General features: G+C 39.4%; 1 protein-coding gene across 2 annotated transcripts; it reads right to left on the reverse strand.

Moving 5' to 3' along the window:
• Positions 1–3,243: 3,243 nt before the first annotated feature.
• Positions 3,244–22,577, reverse strand: PLAA (phospholipase A2 activating protein). 2 transcript variants are annotated; one of them, XM_027652549.1, is made up of 14 exons: positions 22,380–22,577; positions 19,926–20,119; positions 18,866–18,966; positions 18,655–18,775; positions 18,163–18,330; positions 17,035–17,170; positions 16,368–16,537; positions 14,675–14,832; positions 13,033–13,252; positions 12,017–12,085; positions 10,461–10,532; positions 9,779–9,880; positions 7,134–7,298; positions 3,244–5,687 (listed from the first exon to the last, which is right to left on the reverse strand). In XM_027652549.1, the coding sequence occupies exons 1-14, from the start codon at positions 22,526–22,528 to the stop codon at positions 5,122–5,124; spliced, it is 2,391 nt and encodes a 796-aa protein (XP_027508350.1). In that variant the 5' UTR covers positions 22,529–22,577; the 3' UTR covers positions 3,244–5,121. The 2 variants fall into 2 exon arrangements, with proteins under 2 accessions (XP_027508350.1, XP_027508351.1); XM_027652550.1 differs by lacking the exon at positions 12,017–12,085.
• Between the last annotated feature and the right edge of the window lie 55 nt (positions 22,578–22,632).

Below are 22,632 nucleotides of genomic sequence, written 5' to 3' on the forward strand. Positions count from 1 at the left end.
TGGGGATGTTTTTGTTTATTCGGTTGCGCCCTTTCTTGGCGTTAGCGGGGTGACGCTAAAACTGTTTCCAGCCGTGGGCAGTCCAGCCATTCACACAAGTGTCTTTGATCTAAGGTCTAGAAAACATCTCTCACGAGGAGCGGCTGAGGGAGCTGGGTTTGTTTAGTCTCGAGGAGGCTCGGGGGGAAGGGGGGACCTCGTCGCTCTCTACAACCCCCCGAAAGGAGGTTGTAGCCAGGTGGGGAACAGTTTCTTCTGCTGTGCCTGCAAGTGAGAGGACAAGAGGAAATGGCCTTAAGCTGAGACAGAGCACATTTGGGTTAGATATTAGGGAAAACGAAACAAAACAAAACAAAACAGAATCATTCCTAGCGTGGTGAGGCATTGGAATAGGTTTCCCGGGGAGGCGGTGGAGTCACCATTCCTGGAGGTGTTCAAGACCTTCATGTTCTCTCCAAACTTTGATAATTCTATGATGATTCCATTGTCTGTAACTACTGTTTAATCCTGACCTTTTCCCTGTCTCTCAACCTGTTTCAGCAGTGCAAGGACCTGCATACTTTTCCCTTGCCAGCTCTTAAGCATTGCCAATAACTTTGGAAAAACAGTAGCTTTAGTTTTACTGTGATACTTCATGAGTATCGGAGAAGTGAGACACTAGTTTTTTTCAGGGGATGCAAACAATTAGGCATCACAGCAGAGAAGCCTGTTAAAGGCAGGTGATCACTGTGCAATTCAGTAAGACACTGATCAGCCTTCAGCCGCCAACCACCAAGATTAGCTACAGAGGGAATTTGGTCTGTTATCCTAACGAGGGCAGTTAGTTGAAAATGAAGACCAGAGTAGAAAAATGTCCATCATTACATGGAGCAAATTGTATTAAGAACCTCCTTTTCTGTGCAGAGATATGCAATTATTTTCTTCTTTATTTAATGCACTGGAGCGTCCATTCTTCTGTGTCTGTTTTGTTTCCCAGATTCAAATGTGTTGCCTTTTCGTTTGTTACTGTCCATTTCGTGTTGGATCTTCATCAAATGGGTGGTATTGACCCATGTAAGTAGAGATCTGCTGAATGCAAGTTGTACAAAGCTAGTGGTGATCCAAAGTGCTGTCTTCAGATGCATGGGCTGACATTGTTTTCCAAAAGGGTTAGAAGAATTTATTAAGTACCATCTGTTCTTTTTTCAGCGTGAGTCCCTCCAGAGGTGGATAGTGTCAGAATTGACCCGATTAGTCTGTGTTGTTAGATTACCTGGATGGGTGGGAATAGATCATCATATTTATCATCAGAAAATGACTACCTTAGTGTACTCTGAAGATGGCAGAGGTAATGTAATTAAGAAACATTAATGTAGGGTCTGTGAGTCTGAGATGAAAATGGGATCCCCTGAGCAACTATGAGGAAAATAAAAGGTTAAGTAGTGTATGCTTAGGCATGCAAACTGTGTTTTCAATAAATGCAGCACCTACTCATACAGAATACAGAAGCTAACTGGGCAGGCTGATAAAAAGATTTCTGATCACAGGCTTCAAATTCTATTGTCAAAAAGGGTAGTTCATATTGAACGCCTTTTTTTCTATGTGTTTGATACAGATCAACAGTGGTGTGGTCCACATTTGCAAATTTATCTTTGCAATTGGAAAGTCTGGAAACAAAATTTCCCACCAAAACTGAAAGCTCAATCTCTACAGGGAATAAACATCAAAAATCCATTGGAAGAACAGGACATCTGAAAACACCCAGATACTCTTTAGGCTGTTAACAGCTGCAATTTGTTGCTGAATGTTTTATTTCACAGTCTACTCAGTACAAATTTTGAAAAGTTGGGAAATGTCTGCTGTTCCTAGACTTTGGATTTGTTGACAGTTTAAAGAGAAAGAGACAAAAAGAGGAAAGTGATCAGAGTATATAGTAGTGGATCACATTCAGCTAAAACAGGTTAACTATTTTTAAATTAAAAAACTTCACACAACTGGAACCAGCAGGTTGTAGTATTTCCTAAAGCATTTAAATTTTCCTCTACAGTACTGATCTATGGTACTACTCTTTATAGATTATTTGAGCATATTACTTTATAAAGAAATTACTGCATCCAATGATTCATGAATGTGTATTTCAATGTACAGTGCTTTTAATGAAATAGGTTTGCAGACTGAAGTTAGTCTATTTGTCTGTAGCCTAAACACAACTGAGTAGCTAAAAGTCTGCATGATTAGGTCCTGATGAGACCAAGGTGCATCATAATAATGATTTATAAATTACAAAACCTTTGTTATACAAGTATCCCAATTTATGTGACTGTAGTGTCCATTTGTCTTGGCAACTACAGCAGTTGATGCTGACCTCCGTCAGTTTTGGTTGCTCTTTCAGTTCCCTAAGGCGGCATTTTATACAGTGTCCTGAGTTCTGGTCCAAGTAGATCCCAGGTATTTCCACTTTATAAAACCCAAGGCATGCCTAACAACAAAGCTTTAACATGAGGTGCTATTACATGCTGTTACCTATTCTAAGAGCTTCCATTCTAGCTTAGAAAAAGATGCCAAAAGAATTTTGGCATCTACTGAGAAGCTTTGAATTCTTAGCAAAGACACAACTTCTCTTTAAGGGGCTCTTGAAATCTCTCAAAACATACTTTCACTATCCCCCAATGAATCAATCCAGGAACATGCAGCACACAGATCAACTCCTCTGAAGTTTACTGCTATAGATAACAAGCCAGCTCTGAGCTGTGTGATAGGTATGTATTTGTTTTCAATGTCCTCTGGTCTCAAAAGATTGTACACCATGGACACATCGTGCCTGGCATGTTTCCTCAGTATAGGTTTAACATGCTTTCACTGAAACAGAAAATGCATCCTGGTGACATTCTTAAGGTGTTCTACTTGTTTGTGACCTCAGCAGCAGATTGTGTAGTACTTACATGTATTTGTGTGCTTAGGTACATGCACCACACTGGTACATGAACCACACGGGAGTTTTAAACAGTGTAATTTAAAACATGAGCAATAGCAAACAATTTCCCACTCCCTCTGTTCCCTCAGACAATGCTAATTATGGAATGGTTGGATACCACAGTACCCTTTTAGAAGCAGGTGTCTTTCTCTCCAAATATTCCTGGCCTGCTTTGTTTATCTTGCCTAATATGCATTGCTGCAGGCCCTAGAAGAAGGATTTTTTTCTGTGCCTCATCATTTCTCCGCAAATTTAATCAAATTTTGTAATATCTCTTAATATACCATTTCTTGGAGTTGCCAGAGTATGTTTATTAATATAAACATTAATTTTTGGTCTGGGAAATTCATGACAATTTTCACGTGAAGAGATAACCTGTAACAGAGCAATCCCACAATAATAAAATCAAAATGTTAAGACAAGTATAGTTTTTTTAAAATAGCACATGTACAAACACAGTTATAGAGTACAACATTTAAAAGCTAGTTTCAAGAACAATTGTATAGTAGGCAACCAAAATTCAACAGACAGGCACATTATTTCACAGACATGTTTCCTAATGGTAGCTTCTTAGATGCTTTCTCAGGAAGAGGTTCATCTACCGAGCACTGTAAATCCCCAATAATCTCTTGGACTGTCTAATACATGAACCTGCAATGGATCAAATGAGAAAACCTGTGACTAAGACCATGATCAAGACTTTTGGTAAGGGTATGTATCTAGAAATCCTTCAACAGTGGACACAGTACAAGTGTGCAACTAAGAATTTGAGAAGGAAGATTTTCTGGAAGTAGTGTAGTAATTCACAGAGTTCAGGTAGATATAGAAAAAAAAAAGTCAGAGCTCTTGGTCACATAAACGTTCATCTCTGGCAGATAACGCAGAGCAGGCAGGTTATGTGCCAGAACTCATGTGCCAGAAAAGCTTGCCCATTTTTTTTTCATGATTTCCATTCTATTAGTCTAATGAAAAATGTAACTGGAACATTGACCATCTTCAATTCATCTTAATTCTAAATCCAAATGTAGTGCAGGAGTAGTAGAAGGTAACATTCCCCTTTGGAGCTGAACATCTTAGATCTGCTGGAATGAGCTGTAAAATATTATTTTCCCTTTTCACAGTCACCACAGTTATGAAGTTAAAGCTATTTCATAAAACTTGACTTTATGTTCATACAGTTTAGAATATTTCAGTTGTAAAGAACCTGCAATGATGTAGTCCAACCGCCTGACCACGTTTTGGCTGACCAAAAGTTGGCGTATCTTGTTAAGGACATTTCCAAATGCCTCTTAAACACTGACAGACAAGGCCACGTCTAGGAAGCATCTTCAAGCTGCTGCTGTTCGGTCTGTTCTCTGCACCTAAATTTTTCTCCCATTCTTCAAGATGGATTTTCTTCTTTTTAATCACTTTGTATTTTACAGCATACTTTCTGGAGTAAGACACTTGCTATGAATTGGTGGGGTATTCCTGTCCTTAAAAGTCAAAAAGTCAGGTAAAAGCTTCTGTAGAAGTTCACACTATTTTACAAGCTGCAAGATACAAACTTGTGAGTGAAGCTCATCATCCATATGCAATCAGAGATTCTACCCCTCTAAAAGTCCCCTAGTTCTGGGTTAAAAAACAGTAAGAGCCACAAACAGCTAGCTTTCAAAAGGAAGTGGAGAAAAGCTGATGAAAAAATTCCTTACCAGGCTATTTGACAAGGGTTAATATTAACCAATGTTAACTAATAAGCTTGTGAAATGCACTATTGAACTTAACAGTTCTCAGGACCCCTTCTCTGCTGACAAAAAGCAAGTCAAGAAACAGACTCATCATGCTGAAACAAAGAAATGTGGTTGGAGTGGGTGTCAGAGTTGACAGTCACTAAATAACAGGCATTTCCTACCTTTCCATCTAGATGACCTGTAAGTACTGAGATGGTTTGATCTTGGTGATCTATTTTGAACTGAGCAGTGTCAGGACTTGTTGAAAAGATCCTGTGCATCATACTCTTCAGAAAAGCAGTCAAATGACAAACAGTGAAAAAATTTTATTTGCTCTGCATCTTGCAACAAATCAAGTGTAATTAATCCCCAGTATTTTCTCAAGTATAATCTGTCATAAAATATGAATAGAAGCATCTTTTTTCTGCATACACTGTGTCTCCCAAGTGCTAAAAGTTATTATAGCAGATTAAGAACAAACCTACAGCATTCTTTTACTTTAGCTGGTTCCGATACAGAGGCATACTTTTTTATTTGAGAGTCAACTCCAAGAGACTTAGCTAATTGCACAGCATTTGTATCATCACTGATAAGCGTCCCAAGAGCCACGAGGAGTCTAAAAATGGCTTCAAGGTCTTGAACAACTTCCATAACTGTGCTGATGACTGATAAACATTGAGCTTTGCCCTCAACGTTGTTGACTTTATGTAAACATACAGCATAGTTCAATGTCAGTGTGGCCAGCGCAATGTGGATGTTCTTATTATTGCCCGATTTAGTTTCTATTGCTTGTGTCATTATTTCATCCCTCTGTTCCATCATGAGCTTCTCACCTGCATGGCTGACAAAACAATTGCAAAGAGCTCTAAGTGCCAACAGCTGGTTTGCTTGCTTTCCTTTAGGGTTGAGAAATTTAAGGAGAAGGACGATAAATTGTACATGCTCCTTTTCACTGCAGAAGTTTTCATTCACAGTGGGATGCCTGACAGACAATCTAAGAATGTCTAGGGCTGGAAAGACAATATCTAAGAAACAAAACAAAACAGAATTTTAGAATTAATATTGCATTTTGTGCAAATGTGTGACTGAGTTTTCTTTCAGATACAGCCCTTAGCCCTGTAGCTTGGGGAACAGACAATAACAGTTTCATGCAGAGACTCAGGTAAAGCACAAGTTGTTTGAAATTCATGAAGTTAAATATTGACAAATCCATTCTATTAACACTCATCATAAAAAAACCCATAACCCTTAATTTAGGATAAATACAGTGTTTTGCAGAAAATCTTAAATCTTTCCAAAAACTTTAATTGATAACATTGAAGGCAAATGTCTCTGAAAGCTTCTGACTAAACATCCCTACATAGACAGCATCACTACAAAACTGCTTTCAGGAAAAAAAAAAAGACAGAAAAAAATTTTAGATTACCTTCATTTCTGAGACAAAATTTGCAAAGAAAATAGAAAACATGTCCTCAACTGATCAGCTGGAAATGATTTTAAGTAATCTGAACTAAAAGTTTGTTCAGTTGTATCCCCCCTTGTCTGATTTTTAAACATATCTGTCTCCTTGATCTACTATTGCTATCCCCATGCTTATAATCAAATCAAAGATGAACCTGCCTAACTACTTACTGAGGATTTTCCTTCAGACATGCAGAGTCTTCAGAATTAATGCTTTGTACAATAGAAAGAGAGTCTGGGAAGTATGACATTAGCCATTACCATAGCTCCCAGCTATGCAAAACATACTTTGATTAAGTGATGTTATATAATGACCAGAAATTTTTAATACTAAAATGTTCTTCCAGCTAATTAATCTTGAACTCCATCTTCAAGAAAGCAGTTAATTTTCACCACATTTTTAGATACTTGTATATGCAATGTATGCTTTCTTTCCAGAATGTGCCTTAATAACCAAAATAGCCTTTCCAATCTATCACTGCTGATGATACATTGCTACATGGAATTATATCACCTCCACATTCATTCAGAATGTCATTTCATCAATGCAGTTTTGACCACATAGCCTAGAGCTTCTATAACTTCTCCCTTTCTACCACATTAAAATAAGAGCTACTTTTGATTTTTTTTTTAACGTAATTTATCTCTATAATTTCATCTCTCATTTGATAGAAACATATCATCCCAAGCTCACACTTCCTTGCTGTATTTCCAAACAAGTCTCACACATTTTTGAGGATGACTCTGCTAATGAAATAACCATGACTGATGTTTATATCAAGTTTCTCATTTACATTTACTACTGTGACAACAACAAAACCTGATAACCAACTATCAGTTTTGCCTCTGCTGCTGATCAGTGTTGTTAGCACCTGTTCATCATCTGTCTTCTACTTGTACTATCGAGTCTTTGAGACAGACTCTGTGTAATAAACAGCATAACAAGACTTTTTGTTCACTGTGAAGTGTTGATGAGATGACAGTACAAGAAGTTAACTGCAAGTGTCTACCTTCTGGCCAGTTAACTGCTCTCCATAAAGTCTGAAGTTGCTGTGCTGTAGGTGTTTCTGCAGAGGTGTTGCATGTTGCAGATAATAACTTTTCTAGGATTATCAAGTCATCTTCTGTAAGCTTATGTTCTTCAGCTGCTGTGCCATTAAGTTCCTTTAATTTGCCTGTAAAACCAAAGGAAGAGGCATGGCTTTCTGATAAGAGAACTTCACAAATTGAGATCTTGAATGAAACACTACAAAAGGACTTTACAAACAAGTAACAACTACTGTAATTGGGGTTTTTTGGGGTGTGATGAATTTTTGAACACTTTTCCCAATTTCATAATTTTCTAATTTAAATTTTCAATTACCACAATGATCACTACTACTAAATCTCCTCTAACAGTGCAACAAAAAGATTCAGAATTTGTTGAAAATTTCAGAAAACGCCTACATAAAGAGAAAAATGCAGAAAATAATCACAAGACCATTAGAGCTTTCATAACAAATATGATTTCTTTTATGCGCTTTCCTATTATTAGGTCATAGAAACAATGAAGAAACCATATGTCCTTAGTGTGATCACGGGTTTTGTATTTTTTCTTATTTAAGTTTTGTGATCATATTTTGCTTATGGCATGTCATGTATTCAAACTTCATTGTGATTTAAAAATCCAAGTCTTGGAAAAATCATTTTAATGTAATGGATCGAGCATTAAGGACCTGCCAATCATGGTTCTTCCAGACATGGAAGAGGGCCTAATGAGGGCCATGTCAATAAATACACAAGCAGACAACATTACATTAGTACGCCCTTTTGTTTTATAGTATGCACAAAAAAATCAATCATGGGCCCTGGTGAAAGAAAATACAATACAAACATTCATCTATTAAATCTCCCCCAGTCCAGCCATAATATTTACAAGTGTATTTAACCATGCACTGTTACAAAACTGCGGGGAAAACATAGTAAACCTAGTTTTCTGATTCTAAACATCAAAAAACCCAAACAGCCCACTAAGCCTGTGAATAATACCATTATCCTTCAAGACTACAGGATAAAAATAAACTGATGCCGTATGTTTTAAAGACTAAGTGAAAGTCTTGGCTTCGCTATAACATGAATGTCAGCCAGTCTTGCTGTTCTCCCTCTTAGGAAGTTCTGAACAAGATTTTACTGTAAATCTGTGGAAAACCAAGAGGAGGCTAATCTCTTTAACAGCCAAAACCTCCAGGAAAAGTATCTAGTTTGTTAATCCCTTAACTTCTCCTTGAACAAATAACAGAATGCAACAAAATTCAGCGCAACAGGATAAGGCTAACTGAATATTCTGACTTTTTTTTAATCAGAAAATAAAACTTGAACAATATGTAAAAGAGCAATACCACAGATAGAAGGCTCCAGAGAGATCTGACAGGCTTGAGTAGTGGACCCATGTGAGCCTGATGAAGTTCAACAAGGCCAAATTCAAGGTCCTGCACCTGTTTCAGGGTAATCCCAGACATGAATACAGACTGGGCTAAAAAGGGATTGAGAGCAGCAGTGAAAAGAAAGACTTGGGGGTAGTGGTTAATTAGAAGTTGGACACAACCCAGCAATATGTGCTCACAGCCCAGAAAGCCAACTGCATCCTGGGCTGCATAAAAAGCAGCGTGGCTATCACAGCAACAGAGGCGATTCTGCCCCTTCTACTCTGCCGCCTGTGAGACTCCACCTGTAATGCTGCATCCACCTATGGGGTCCTCAGCACAAGAAAGACATGGATCTCTTGGAGTGGGTCCAGAGAAGGGACAAAAAAAGCAACCACAGGGATTGAAGAGCTCTACTACAGGAAAGGCTGAGAGTTGAGGTTTTTCAGCCTGGAGAAGAGAAGGCTCCGGGGAGACCCTACTGTAGCCTTTCAATTCTTAAAGGAGGCTTATGAGATAGTGATAGGACAAGGGTTAATGCTTTGGAACTGAAAGAGACATCAGAACAACTTGCCCAGAGACAATGTCAATGTCCCATTCCTAGAAGTGCTTGAGATCACGCTGAATGGAGCTTTGAGTAACCTGGTCTAGTCAAAGGTGTCTCTGCCCATGGCAGGGAGATTGGACTAGACAATCTTTAAAGGTCCCTTCCAAACCAAACCATTCTATGATTCTATGGCTGTAAAGTCAGGAGCTTGCCCTCTTCAAGATGTTGGATAAAGGTGAAAGTATACTTTTTCTAAAAACCAGAGTCTCTTGTTTCTAAGTTTCCTCATCAGACTAGCTAGACGGCTAAACATTTTCAAGGTCTGTGTATAAAAGGGAGATAAAGAATTGAGTTTTAATATCTTCAAGGCAGATACACTGTGAGTACAAATAATTTTACAAAACTCTTACAGAAATATACAGAAACAAACTGGTGACAAAAAAGGTAGAGATTCTATGGAAACAAGAATACAAGGCAATGGAAAGGAAAGAAAGGACATTCTGTATTAGGTAAAAGTTCCTGTGAAGTACTCATACTTCTAAGCCTTGAAATACATGCACCAATAAAATGATGAATGCAATTTTAAAAGGTAAAAACCAAGAAACATTAGGAAAGCTATGGGAAATTGCTTAGGTTTGTTAAAAGCTCAAATGTCAAGTTACTTCAAACAAATGAAAAAAGTCATCCTTGATAATAAAACACTGACCCAGTATCTGCGTAGGATTGGCCTGGTCAAAGGTGACAGCATCCTTCTTTGGAAAATAAATATTTTCAGCTTTAGCTGCAGCTGACTGGTAGGCACCCATTCCTACAGAAAGGCAATACAGAATGTTCAACAGCACACCAAAGTGTCTAACACAGAACAATATCCTAGAAGTAATTCTCTACTTTTCTGAGTGACATTCAGCAGTATCTTCTGGGGAAAAAATGAACATTTATGCAAACAGCTGTCTTTCCTTACATTATTTTTAAATTCAAGGTTTAAAATTTAAAGCAATCACAAACTGTCCTCTCCTCATGTAAAAACTTACAAGTTTGAATTATTAACAGTGATTTCTTAATTGTGCAAACTAAATACACAGCCATTCATAGGAATGGGTGTAGGAACAAGCTGAGTCAGATGCACCTGCATTCAGTTAAGTTAGAATCAAAAAGGAGTATTTTGGCCTTGACCATGTTTTGATAAAGAGCTTGTGTACCTAATTCCTGCATGTAAAGCAAGGCCCTCTTATCCATATTTGCTGAATAATTTCCAGAGTGTAAGCAGCTTCAGTCTGCTCATTATTTTTAATAAAGTATAAATTTGCATCAATGCAGAATTCACGTCAGAAGAAAAAAACAAAACAAAAGATCAGGAATGTTTCTCATTGGCAGACATCATCTCTTACCTGTATATGGATCAACTCCACCCACTGGAGCTCCTGCATTTGATGCTGAACCAGGAACATAGCGACCAGCACCTAAACAAAGATGTTAAGTTTTTTAACCACCACCACTGGTACAGAGGTAATATATACCTGTATTTAGTCACTAGTTTTCAAAAATCACCATTAAAGGGATTATTTTGCACTAAAGGAATTATAAAGAAATCTTCAACACTTCTTTAAGGATTAAATCTATTCCTATGTGTGGGGGTGTTGGTGATGATAGCATTCACTAGCTAAGTGAGACACAAATGGGAGGCCACTGGCATGGTCTCTGGCACTCAGAGGAGCAAAGGCCCTCAGCAGGGCAGGTACTTATCCATGACAAGCTCCAGCAGGAGGGCACTGCTCAGACCTGCTCTCTATGTGCATGGGGCCCGAAGTGGCCTCTCCTGTGAGAGGTGGACTCTCCTTTCTGGCACTGAGGCCTCAGGCGAGACCTCCACCTGCAGAGATCACAGACAAAGCCACACGAAGCACGGGAGAGAAGATCGCTGGACAACAAAGTAGAATAGGAAGAGAGAAAGACTGCTAGGATGGGGAAGGCTGAAGGCTGTGGGTTTTGGCAACAGCATGAAGGCTTCAGCTCTACCTGTAGATCTGCAACTGCAGAACAGGCAGTGCCCTGGCACTGGTTAGGAAAAACACTCAGCAGGTGTTTCCCCAGGAGAAAAGCAAGTGACAGTGACAGGAGGCAGAGTATCCTCCTGCAGGGTATGGAGGCACCCACTACTGACACAGCAGCATATATCCAGATATCTTGGGATAGGCTTGGATCCAGGATGCCAGAGAGACATTACCAAGATTGTTACCCTGCTACTCTTCCACACAGTCATCAATGGTATTGCCAAGGAAGTCCTGGATAGTATCAAGGGTGATTAGAGAGCCCTGGGAGCAAGAGTGAAGGGCCCAGGTGGTGTTTCTTTGATGCTCTCAACAAAGCAAAATTGCTTGAATAGAAATGGACTCATTACATAGGTCAGCAGCTCAGCGCATGGCTGGTTTTACTAGCAGAGCTTTGGCATTTATTAACTACAGGACCTTCAAGGAGAAGAGCTACTTATCGCAGATGGGGTAAGTCTGAAAAACACGGCTGCAACTGGGGATGTCTTTGCAAACAAGCAAAGTTTGTTTGTAAAAAGTTATCAATAGCTTTTTACAATAGCTATCCCAGTAAGGATCTAGTGACAATGAAAGTAGAGAACTACCTTTATGAACATACCCATTTCTGTGTTGTCCTTGCATATGGATCTTTGCAAAACAAAAGGTTTATGTCCTTACCCTTCTGCTGTAGAGAGCAGAGTGACATGAGGCAGAACAGACAGCAGAGGGCTCTCTGCTACTGAACAGATCTCCATATGCTTTGACAGTGGCAGAGCCCACCTTAGCAGGCAGTCCCACACTACTGCCCCAGAGAGCTGCAAGAAACAGCCATCTGGAGTCGAACATGGAATACAACTGAACACAATTAAAATACGCATCTTACATGCTAGCCAGACAAATTACGAATTTTACATTACCTGTAAAAGGATCTGCCCCAGGTATTGTATTCGATCCAGATGAAGAGCCTGGAACATAACGTCCAGCACCTAGTGAAACAGCAAGAAAACCAGTGACTATTAAACACAGCTTGATGTTATTCAAATGTCAGCACTTTTCAGCCAGAAACAGCTCAAAAATAAAGCCAAACATCATATATATGTCTTATTGTTTATTGTGGCATTATAGGAAATCTGATCCTATCCCCTGACACAAACAAATTCTTCTGTACTAATTGAGTGTCAGAAGTTTGTTTTCTGGGGCATACATGCTATATACTTGGACACAGCCAAATCAAAAGCCAGACTGGAGCAAGTCCAGAGAAAGGCAGTGAAGCTGGTGAAGGGTCTGGAGCGCATGTCCTATGAGGAGTGACTTAAGAGAGCTGAGGGTGTTTAGCCCAGAGACAAGGAAGCTCAGGGTGGACCACACTGCTCTCTACAACTACCTGAAAGGAGGTTGTAGAAAGGTGGAGGTTGGTCTGTTTTTCCAGGTAACAAGTGATAGGATGAGAGGAAATGGTCTCAAGTTGCACCAGGGGAGGTTTAGATTAGATATATGTAAAAGTTTTCTACTGCAAGGGTTATCAGGCACTAGAATAGGCTGTTCAGGAAAGTGGTAGAATCATCAACCTGGAAGCATCCAAGAAACATGTGGATATGGCACTTGGGCATATGGTGTAGTGGTGAACACAGAAGTCCTAAGTTAATGGTTGGACTCAATATCCTTAGAGGTCTTTTCCAACCTTGATGATTCTCTGATTCTGTGACAGTGAGGTGATTTAAAACTGACTGAACAATCAGGCCCAGAGGGTGGTGATCAGTGGCAGAACATCTAGTTGGAAGCCAGCCACTACCCCGGGGTCAGTACTGCATCCACTCCTATTCCACATCCTCATTAATGATCTGGAAGATCAGAGTACACTCTCAGCGAGTTTGCTGAAGACACAAAACTGGGAGGAGTGACTGATGTCATCATTTAAGTTTAAAATTTTTACCTGTAAATGGATCTGAAAATTGAGCACTTGAACTTAACAGTGTTTGCCCCTTAGTGTTGTCCATAATAAACTTCGCCACCTGATCCAGAAACATAGGATTTAGATCATTCTTTTGCAGGAAGTTGTATGCAGTCAGCCAAGGATCATCAGTGATGTTATACGGCAGTTTGTAGGAAGGCCCACTTTCATTTACATCAATAGTGAAAACATAGTCATACTCCTTTAAGCAGAATAAAAATAAAAGCAAATTACAAGTTTGACAGCATTCTTTACAAAAAGATGTATCAAATGTAGACTAAAAACAGCCCAGGAATAAGCCTAAAAACTGCAACACTGTGATGTATCAATAGCAGTGACACTGCAGAATGTATCAATAATACTCTCCTACAGAGATTGCAAGTAAACATTTGCTGACTCCGGGTAAACACTACTTAGCACCAGCCAGAACATCAGTATGTTATCAAGAATGTTGCTAGTCTAAATCCAAAACACACAGCACTGTACCAGATGCTAAAAAGAATATGAACTCTGTCTCAGCCAAAATCACGAGAAACTTAAACCCGTAGTTTCCAGACTTCTCTGTCTCAAGAACAGAACATGGAGTAAAACAACGTATCATGATAACGTTTGTGTAGATGTTACAAAATAACAGACGCACCACAGAACTCTCATGGACAGCTCTGGCTGCCTGAAAAGCTACAGGGAAGTCAGATGCCTCAAAAAACTTCAGTCTTAAAAGCACATTTCTAATACTAAAAACCTAAAATTTTCTAACATTCTAACTTTCAAAACACGTGAGTGAGAAAATTTGTATCTCTGAGGCATTTTTTCTGCCCCAGACAGACTTTTCTGTGTATATTTCAGTAAAAGGAAACATTTTCCAGCTATCTTTTAAGTTCTTTGGTTACTACAGAGAAGGGGTACAGACGGCCCAGTACCTAATATTTTAGGTAAGCCTTGCATTTTAAGTTGTATGGTTCGCTTCCTTTGGAAAGGAAATTAACTTCTCAAGTTATTAGCAATAAATACAATAGAACTTTGTCGTGGGGTAAAATGTCGATAGGTCTTGGTCTGAGAAGAAAAGAACACACATGACACACAACAGGGTGATGAGACAGAGAGATGTCTGCTGTTTCTCAGAAGCAGAAGCTCGCCTGCTTCTACTTTCTCACACATATAACCATATTCTTGCAAAAACACTTAGGCATGCAGCAGCTGCACTCAACCAAACAGCTTTAACCTTGTACTCTTTATAACTCAAGGCTGTGTCCATGGGAACTATCTAATTAGCTTTACTGTTCTCATGGAAAACAGCCTAACACTTTGTAATATTTCAAACCCCTCAAGCTTCAGAGGCTTCGTGGGACTGTGACTTCACCCCACAGAACTTGATCATTTCTCTATTACTAGTTTCTCCGAAATAATTTGTCTTCGCTGGCTTACTCATTTTACAAAATGTGTTTCAGAAGTAATGAAGCAAGTAGTGCTTATACTTCTACCTCTGAGATCAAGGACAACAAGAAAGTACAAAACAAATACCTATTTTCTACATTATATTTTATCTGAACAAAGACCGGAATAGATTTTAATGGGAAATTCAGTATTTTACTTAGGAAGGAATAAAACTAAAGTTTGCATATACCTTTCCTTCAAATAAAACTTTTCCAGATGTCTGTTGTGTGGCTCCGGAAGAACCAACGACATCTCCAATCTTTATCCATCTTCCTTCACTAACACTCCATTGATATGCTTCTACTTTGCCATTATCTTTAATAAGCCGTGTCTGTCCATCTCTTGTTCCTGTAGACAGAGTATAAGAGTTTGAACAATTTCAAGAATACAATTTACTTTAGGAAAATCTTTGAACAGTGCTTAACACTAAAAATGAAAAAAATAGTTCAACAACAGGTAACATCACAGCACAGGAAGTAAGTAGATACATGTCATGGTTTAACCCCAGACGGGAACTAAGCACCACTCAGCCTCTCGCTCACTCCCCTCCTGGCTGGGATGCAGAAGAGAATTGGAAGAGTAGAAGTGAAAAAAAATATGTGGGTTGAGATACAGTTTAATAGGTAAAGTAAAAGCCACATGCACAAGCAAGGCAAAACAAGGAATTCATGCACCACTTCCCATGGGCAGGCAGGTGTTCAGCTGTCTCCAGGGAAGCAGGACTCCATCACGCTTAACAGTTACTTGGGAAGAAAAATGTTATCACCAAAATCCCCCCCTTCCTTCTTCCCCCTAGTCTATATCCCGAGCATGATGCCATGTGGTATGGGATATCTCTTGGGTCATCTGGGCTCAGCTGTCCTGGCTGTGACCCCTCCAAGCTCCTTGTGCACTCCTTTGCTGGTGGGGTGGGGTGAGGAGCAGCAAAGGCCTTGGCTTTGCGTAAGCCCTGCTCAGCAGGAATGAAAACATCCCTGTGTTATCTACACCATTTCCAGCACAAATACAAAACACAGCCCCACACTAGCTCCTATTGGAGATAATTAACTCTATCCCAGCCAAAACCAGCACAAAACTACATGTCACAGCAAGAACAGCAGGTATCTTGACAACAGCATTTACAGTTACGGTAACGGTATCTGCCACCAGACTAACTTGCAAAACCAACCCTTACTTGGGTCAAGTATTTCAAAAGTTTATCATTTCCCCAGTGAGATGAAAACCAAGAAAGGTGATACCCTCCCATGGTCTTAACTAGATGCAAAGTTCCATATGATTGTAAGATTTCCACTTGCTTATCAGAGCCAAGGGTTGAAATCACTGTTTACTTCACCTTCGGAAAAAGTATTTGTCTATTTTAGAGTAATGTTTACTACTGCTTCTACTGCATTCTCAGGAATCTCCTGAGTACCTAGAAAGTGTGAACTGAGTTAATGAAAACTGTCTTTCAAGCCAAAAGCTAAAGAAGAAAATTTGCACCTAATGCTTATTTTAGGAAAAAAAAAATTCCACATTCAGTAGTCCCTTTGCAAAATACCTGACTCATATACTGTTGGTACGGCTGGCGGAACAGATCCAAAACATCTTGAACACATTGCAGCATCCTGAATTCCATCTTTTTCTAAATTATCCCATAAGAGAAATATTTTTTTACCATTTTAGTCTACCAAAAAAACCCCCAACAAACAAACAAACAAACAAAAAAACCTAGAGTCTTGCGTCCAAAAGAATCAGTGGAATTAGTAGAGCAAAATTAAGCTGTTTCCTTCAGCAACCCTACTGAAAGTGATTAAAGCCTTAATTTTGGAAACTATTAAAAGTTTCAATACCTCAGAACCAAGATTTGGAGGCATCTCTAAAATCACAGAAGTACACTAACTTACCACGATCCTTCAGATGTTCTCTTCCAGGAAGGTCATCAGCATTAATATCTCCTAAATCCCCAGTTTTAGGGTCAATGGATGCTTGGGAAAGCTCATTTTCAAAAGCTTGAATCTCCTCAGCACTTGCTGTACGTTCCAGAGACTCTGTAAACACTCTTATAATTCCATCACTGAATGGAGAGAAAACATTCAAACAGAAAAAGGATTTTAAATATCACAATGATTACATAAATTCCAATGGCGACTTCTACATCAAAAGAAACCATCACTACTTTTAATTACTCCTCTCAATTATTCCTATAGAAGGAATTCACTGTCATGCTAAAACCACCCAGAGAAGGAATCAAGCAGCAAACCCTGTCTTTAATATAATTTTAAAATCAAGATATGATATGCTTATCAAAAATATTCTTTACACAGTATTTATACATTTATTCTCTCTCCATTCATGGTTTACCACATCTTCAAAGAATTCACTCTACCTCTTTGAGTCATATAAAAAACTTACATTTTGGATGAAGTATAGCACATGTTTAAACTTAACACATACACGCACATTTTGATGGCTGCATTTTTAAATAGAAATGAAACTGATACTCCAAGTGATGTTTTATCAAGGACTTGCAGATTTGGATCTACAAATATATTGAGAATAAAATCTGGATACCTTGCACCAACTACGATGTCACCATTGTCTAACACACAGCAGCACCACACAGACTGAGCTGGGAGTCTGATTGTTTGAGCACATTCCCCTTGTTTCCAGATTCTAAGAGATCTATCCTCTCCAGTAGTCACAAAATCTGAAAATAAAAAAAATATAAAAACTTCTAAAGTATATTTTTAGCATCCTGTGATACTAGATGCCATTCTGCAAATGAGTATCTAAAAATTAAAACAGTAAAAGAACCTTTCTACAATTTAATACTTCTCTCAATTGCAAGAAGAGAGCAAAAGAAAAGCCACTTCTCGTCTGTCTTGTCAAGTGCATAAATTGCAAACTACACACCCAGGCAGAGAACGCAATTATGCCCAAGACAAACAAAGATCCCTTCCTCCTTTCAAGAGTGAAATGATTTGGTAATCACCATTGTTTCATCCTGCACTTTAACTTGCAGTTTCACATTTGTTTTATATTGAGTTTTGGATGGTAAGCCTGCTTTTTAAAAAAACATGCATAAAGTACTCTCAAACGTCTACAACTCCTCAATGAGGAATTCTAAGGCATAAGAAGTTTACAATATACACATCTACTTATATACATGCACTTTACCTGTTGAACAAATGCACAAGTGTCTCATATACCACATAAAGGTCACTGACTTGGAATTTCTTCTGCAACTGTCTGCAACAGTTAGTTCTGAACCTCTAAACCTCTAATTCTGAAAACAAATGTAATTTAGCCTCATACATAAAATTCTTAACCTAAACTATTCACAATGCACATTGTGGGATTATGCAAACTTATATTATGTCAAACTGGTGAGCCACACATTACTATTTTACTCCTCTGCAACAGTGCTGAAACACAGGTGGCAATTTAGACAACAGTCTTGCCTACTGCTTCACCCAAGTTTCACTTAAGGCTTCAATTAGCCCTAACCCAGGACCTTTTATCCCACATACTGCCAGAGCAACTCTGACACAGGTGTGATTCAGAGTCAATCACAGCACTTTTTAAAATCTATTTACACTAGATGTAAGAAGTAAATTAAACACTGCCTGAGCTCAACAACAGAACACCCACCCTGTCACTGCATTTCATGTTGGGTAATAGTCACAAAAGTAACCCTACCTTTACATCGAGGGAAAACAGAGATGCTGTATATGTAATTTGTGTGTCCATAGTACACCTGCAGACATTCTCCAGATATGTGCCATCTTCGAACACTAGCATCATTAGCACAGGAAAGGAATTCTGTTTCACTGAGAATAGCTAAACCTCTCACACAATCTTCATGTCCTTTATAAAAGAAAGGAAAAATATAATGCAGTTTTTCTCTCTGTTAGCAGCAGTACACCATTTCTATTTAGCTCACATCTAAATCCAGGCAACAAATCTTTATTATGGGAGAAGTTAAAAAAAAAATTGCTCAGAATTCTCGTAAAAATCTTATTCTTTTAAAAATCATGTGACTGCTGAGCATACACCTTCAGAGACTTTAAAAATCCTGCCCAAGTATTGTTCAATTTATCCATGGTTTTGTAAGGTTTTAATGTTTTGGTTTTTTCTCTTTTTAAAAGAATACATTACCCTAATGAAATTATCAACTACAGCAACATTTACCAGTGAACGTTCTTTCACATCTGCCTGCCTTCCACAGTTTTATAGTTTTGTCAGCTGAACCAGTCAACATTAATCCCTGTTCAGGAAGTATTTTCACTGCCCATATTGCAGCTGTGTGACCCTGCAAAAAACTCGACATTGTTAGACTTGTCAGACTGTCAGAATCAAATTCAGAGTACTCATTTTATATTCATGTAGAGGAACTTCATACCTGTAATGTCATCATACATCTGTCATTCAACCACACCTTGGCTGTTGTGTCCCATGATCCACTTAATAATGTGCCAAATTTCCCCGATGAAAGGCTGCAAACTGGAAAGAACATTCAAGTCAGAACTGACAAGTGTCCTGCATTGCCACAAATTTCATCCAGTAATTTAAAGATTTTAACTTGAGGAGATTTACTTGGTATCAATAGCATATTTAGGGTTGAGGAGTCTGGGGAACTATAATTGCACTGCAACCTAGAAAGAAGTTGCTTCAAAATCTCTCAACTTTAGGTTACAAAATCTGAAATATTTTTGCCATTCATATTTTTAAATTTCTTTTAGTACCAGACCTCTTCTCCTCAGATCAGAATACGATGACAAACAGTTTAGATAACTAGTCAAGATACAGAATTAATGCAAAGGTTTAGTTTTTAAGATGTCAGAGAAAACCAAGTTTTTTGCAACAGGTGTTAATTTGTGTCTTCAAGTAGCAAGATTTTGTAAAAAAAAAAAAAAAAAAAAAAAAGTCACTTGCTTGGAAGGCAAACTACTACCACCAAGAAGTTGTGATGACATTTAAAGATTCCATAAAATGATAATCTGAAAATGCTCCAGTAACCCTGTATAAAACTACGTATTTAAAGCACCAATTAATATTATATCCTTATCTAAGTAACAAAATGGGCAGAGAAAGTTTATTTAGGAAGCTGACTTTCTCTGCTTCTGTCAGCTTTGACATAAAAATTAAGTTTATGTAGAAACAACTGCTTCTTAAAAATGCAGCCCTTGACAAAAGGGTAATAATTCTGTAAATTGCCATGAGTTCACATATGCAGTAAAAGTCCAAACATTCATCAAGATAAACTTGGAATGATAAACTTGCCATGAATGGTCACTGTATGAATTAAAATTATAAAATCCCGTTTGCAGAGGCCATAATTGTTTGCTACACTATGTACCAAATAAATCAAAATTGAGTTTTATAAATTCAACTTAATTTCCCCTCTAATAAATCATGTTAACTTTCATGCAAAAAAACTCCAAAATAAAATTACTACATACCTGTGTTTTTATGACCCTTAAGGATGTAAAGAGGAGCTGTGCTGTCAACTGTAAAAATGCAAATATTATGATCATTGCCACCAGTTGCAATCAGTCCACGAGGATAGAGGTCACTTGGAGGTATGATGCACACGCATGATACAAAATTTGAGTGGCCACTCATACAGTGCATTTCAGTAAAACCCCTGTTAAGACTAAACATACAAGACAATCAGTTCAGAGTCATGACAGAAACAGTACTTTTAAATCCTGAATTAATAACTATGTTTGCATTGTGCTAAATAAATACTGTGGATGGCCTAGAAGGAATGAAAAACCTAAGAGAAATACTATATCCCAGCATTCCTACCCAGTAGTCAATACTTAAAGCTCTATACTTCTTTTTCAGCAGTGGCAGGCCTGAAAAGACTTAAGTTTTCATTTTCCTTGTAAACATTATGCCAAATGTGATCAGAAACAGTAACAGTTTACCTTTACAAAATCTTCTGCTGTCTTAAGACTCAAATATGTATCCCAATACAAGCTAAAATAACAGAGCACACAAATGAAGAAAGTCTACTGCTTGCCAAATCTATTACTTGGCTCTTCATGAGGAGCACTGTAGAGGTTTAACAGTAAAATAGATCATAACTGATTTAAGCAGCACCCTCATTTCTTCACCCTGAGTGAAACTCAATAGTTATAGACTAACTGGAAGAAGCTACTTATTCCCACAGAATACACATACAGGTTGTGGTGTTGTGTGCTTGGTTTGTTTTGGTTTTTCTTTTTTCTCCTCTGGGTTTGTTCCCCCACTCTCAAAAAACATAACACATCACACTGTCATCCTTCATAGTCTAATGCTTGGAAAGCCTGATATATGTAAGGAAATCATTACATTCTTTTAAATTCTAAAATATCTGCTGAAGGTGCAGTGAACAAGTGAAGGTAACACATCTTCCTGCAAATTTAAACAATAAAACCAGTATACAGCAGTGTGCTTACCCACTGAACCCTGGCTACTGTAATCCCCAAGTCTTCAGGGCAGAGAAAGATAATCATTACCAACACCATGACTCCACATAAGTTACTCATGTCTTCCTCACAGAGTCCTCAAAAATTATGGGGTACAATTAGACTTCCTTTTCTGCTGCAAATTTCTGTGCAATTTAACAACTTCTTTCCTTTGTGATGAGAGATTTAACAAGACACACTTAATGAGATTAGTCTTCCTTCACCTCAGTTGCAGGGCTCAGTATAATGACACATGTAAGCTTTCAGCAAATTTGCCAATCATCTGTTTTACTGGAAGGCAGTGAAGCTGCCTAGCAGCTTTAGAATGCAGTTCACAATTTGAAACTATAGTCAGAAGAGGATGTACATCCTGTGTCTTCCAGCAATAGCCTGCATCTCCACTCTCTGCAAAGCACATTGCTTAGCAGTGCTGCTTCTGGGCTCTGTGATATTTTGAAAAATTCACTTTGTGAATTCAACACAACAAATTCAGTAGGAGACAACCCCATGCAACATAGATATCAAAAAACCTAATGTGTTTTTTGTTTTTCAATGCCCTTGTGTATTCAAACTTTCTGTGCAGTTTTTTCTTTATATTTCACATTATGTTCAAAGAAGTTTGCTCAGCAAGGACAAGAAAAGATGGGTTTTTTTAAAACATTCCAAGCATACTGCCTTACTGGCAAAACTTAGCAGGAATACTTTGGCATTGAACACCATGAGGTGGAAACAACATTATTGACACCACCAAGAAAAAAGATGCCCAGATTTACTGGCATTGTTATCATCTGCAAAGCAGGTTGGAACACTGACCTACAGTTAACTGCTTAAACACAAAAAACCTCCCTCACAGCAGGCATGCAAAAGTTGGTGCTGTTCAGTCTGGAGAAGAGAAGGTTGTGTGGAGACTTGACAGCAACCTTCCAGTGTCTGAAGGGGCCTACAGGGAAGCCAGAGAGGGACTGTTCATCAGGAACTGTAGTGACAGAAAAAGGAGTAATAGGTACAGATTGAAAGAGGGGAAATTTAGGTTAGAGAAGGAATTCTTTACTCTGAGGGTGGTGAGGCACTGGAACAGGGTGTCCACGGAAGTTGTGGATGCCCCATCCCTGGAAGTGTTCAAGGCCAGGCTGGATAGGGCTTTGAGCAACCTGGTCTAGTGAAAGGAGTCCCTGCGCATGGCAGGGAGGATGGGACCAGATGACCTTTAAGGTCCCTTCCAATCCCTTCTCATCCATGCAAGCGACAATGCCACCCACGGGCGCCTCCAGAACAGGGTCCCTCCGCCCGCCGCCTTCTCCGGCCCCGTCGGTTCAGCTGCCAGCCCCTGAGGGGGGTCATGGCCGCGGAGACCACTCCGAGGGGGCTCGGGCGGCTCCCCGGCGGCGCCACCTCCGCGCCCTCCTCCCCGCGGGGCGCCGGCCGGAGCGGGCCCGCCCAGCGCCGCGGCCCCACACTCACCCGTCCGGGGCCCAGAGCCGCGCCGTCCGGTCCCGCGAGACGGACACGAAGCCGCCCTGCGGGAAGAGGCCGCGGGTGAGGCCCCGCACGTCCTGGCCGTGCCCCAGGAGGGAGCAGCGCAGCCGGAACGCGCCCCCTTCGCCCGCCATGGTGGCAGCGCCCGCCTGACACAGCACGGCCGCGCGCCGGAACCCGCGCCGGAAGTGCCGTCACCGGGCGCGCCTCTTGGGCTCCCCGGGACTCCATGTCCCGG

The sequence above is a fragment of the Corapipo altera genome, unplaced genomic scaffold (assembly GCF_003945725.1).
Source record: "Corapipo altera isolate COAL_440 unplaced genomic scaffold, ASM394572v1 61286, whole genome shotgun sequence".
Classification (NCBI taxonomy): Eukaryota; Metazoa; Chordata; class Aves; order Passeriformes; family Pipridae; genus Corapipo; species Corapipo altera.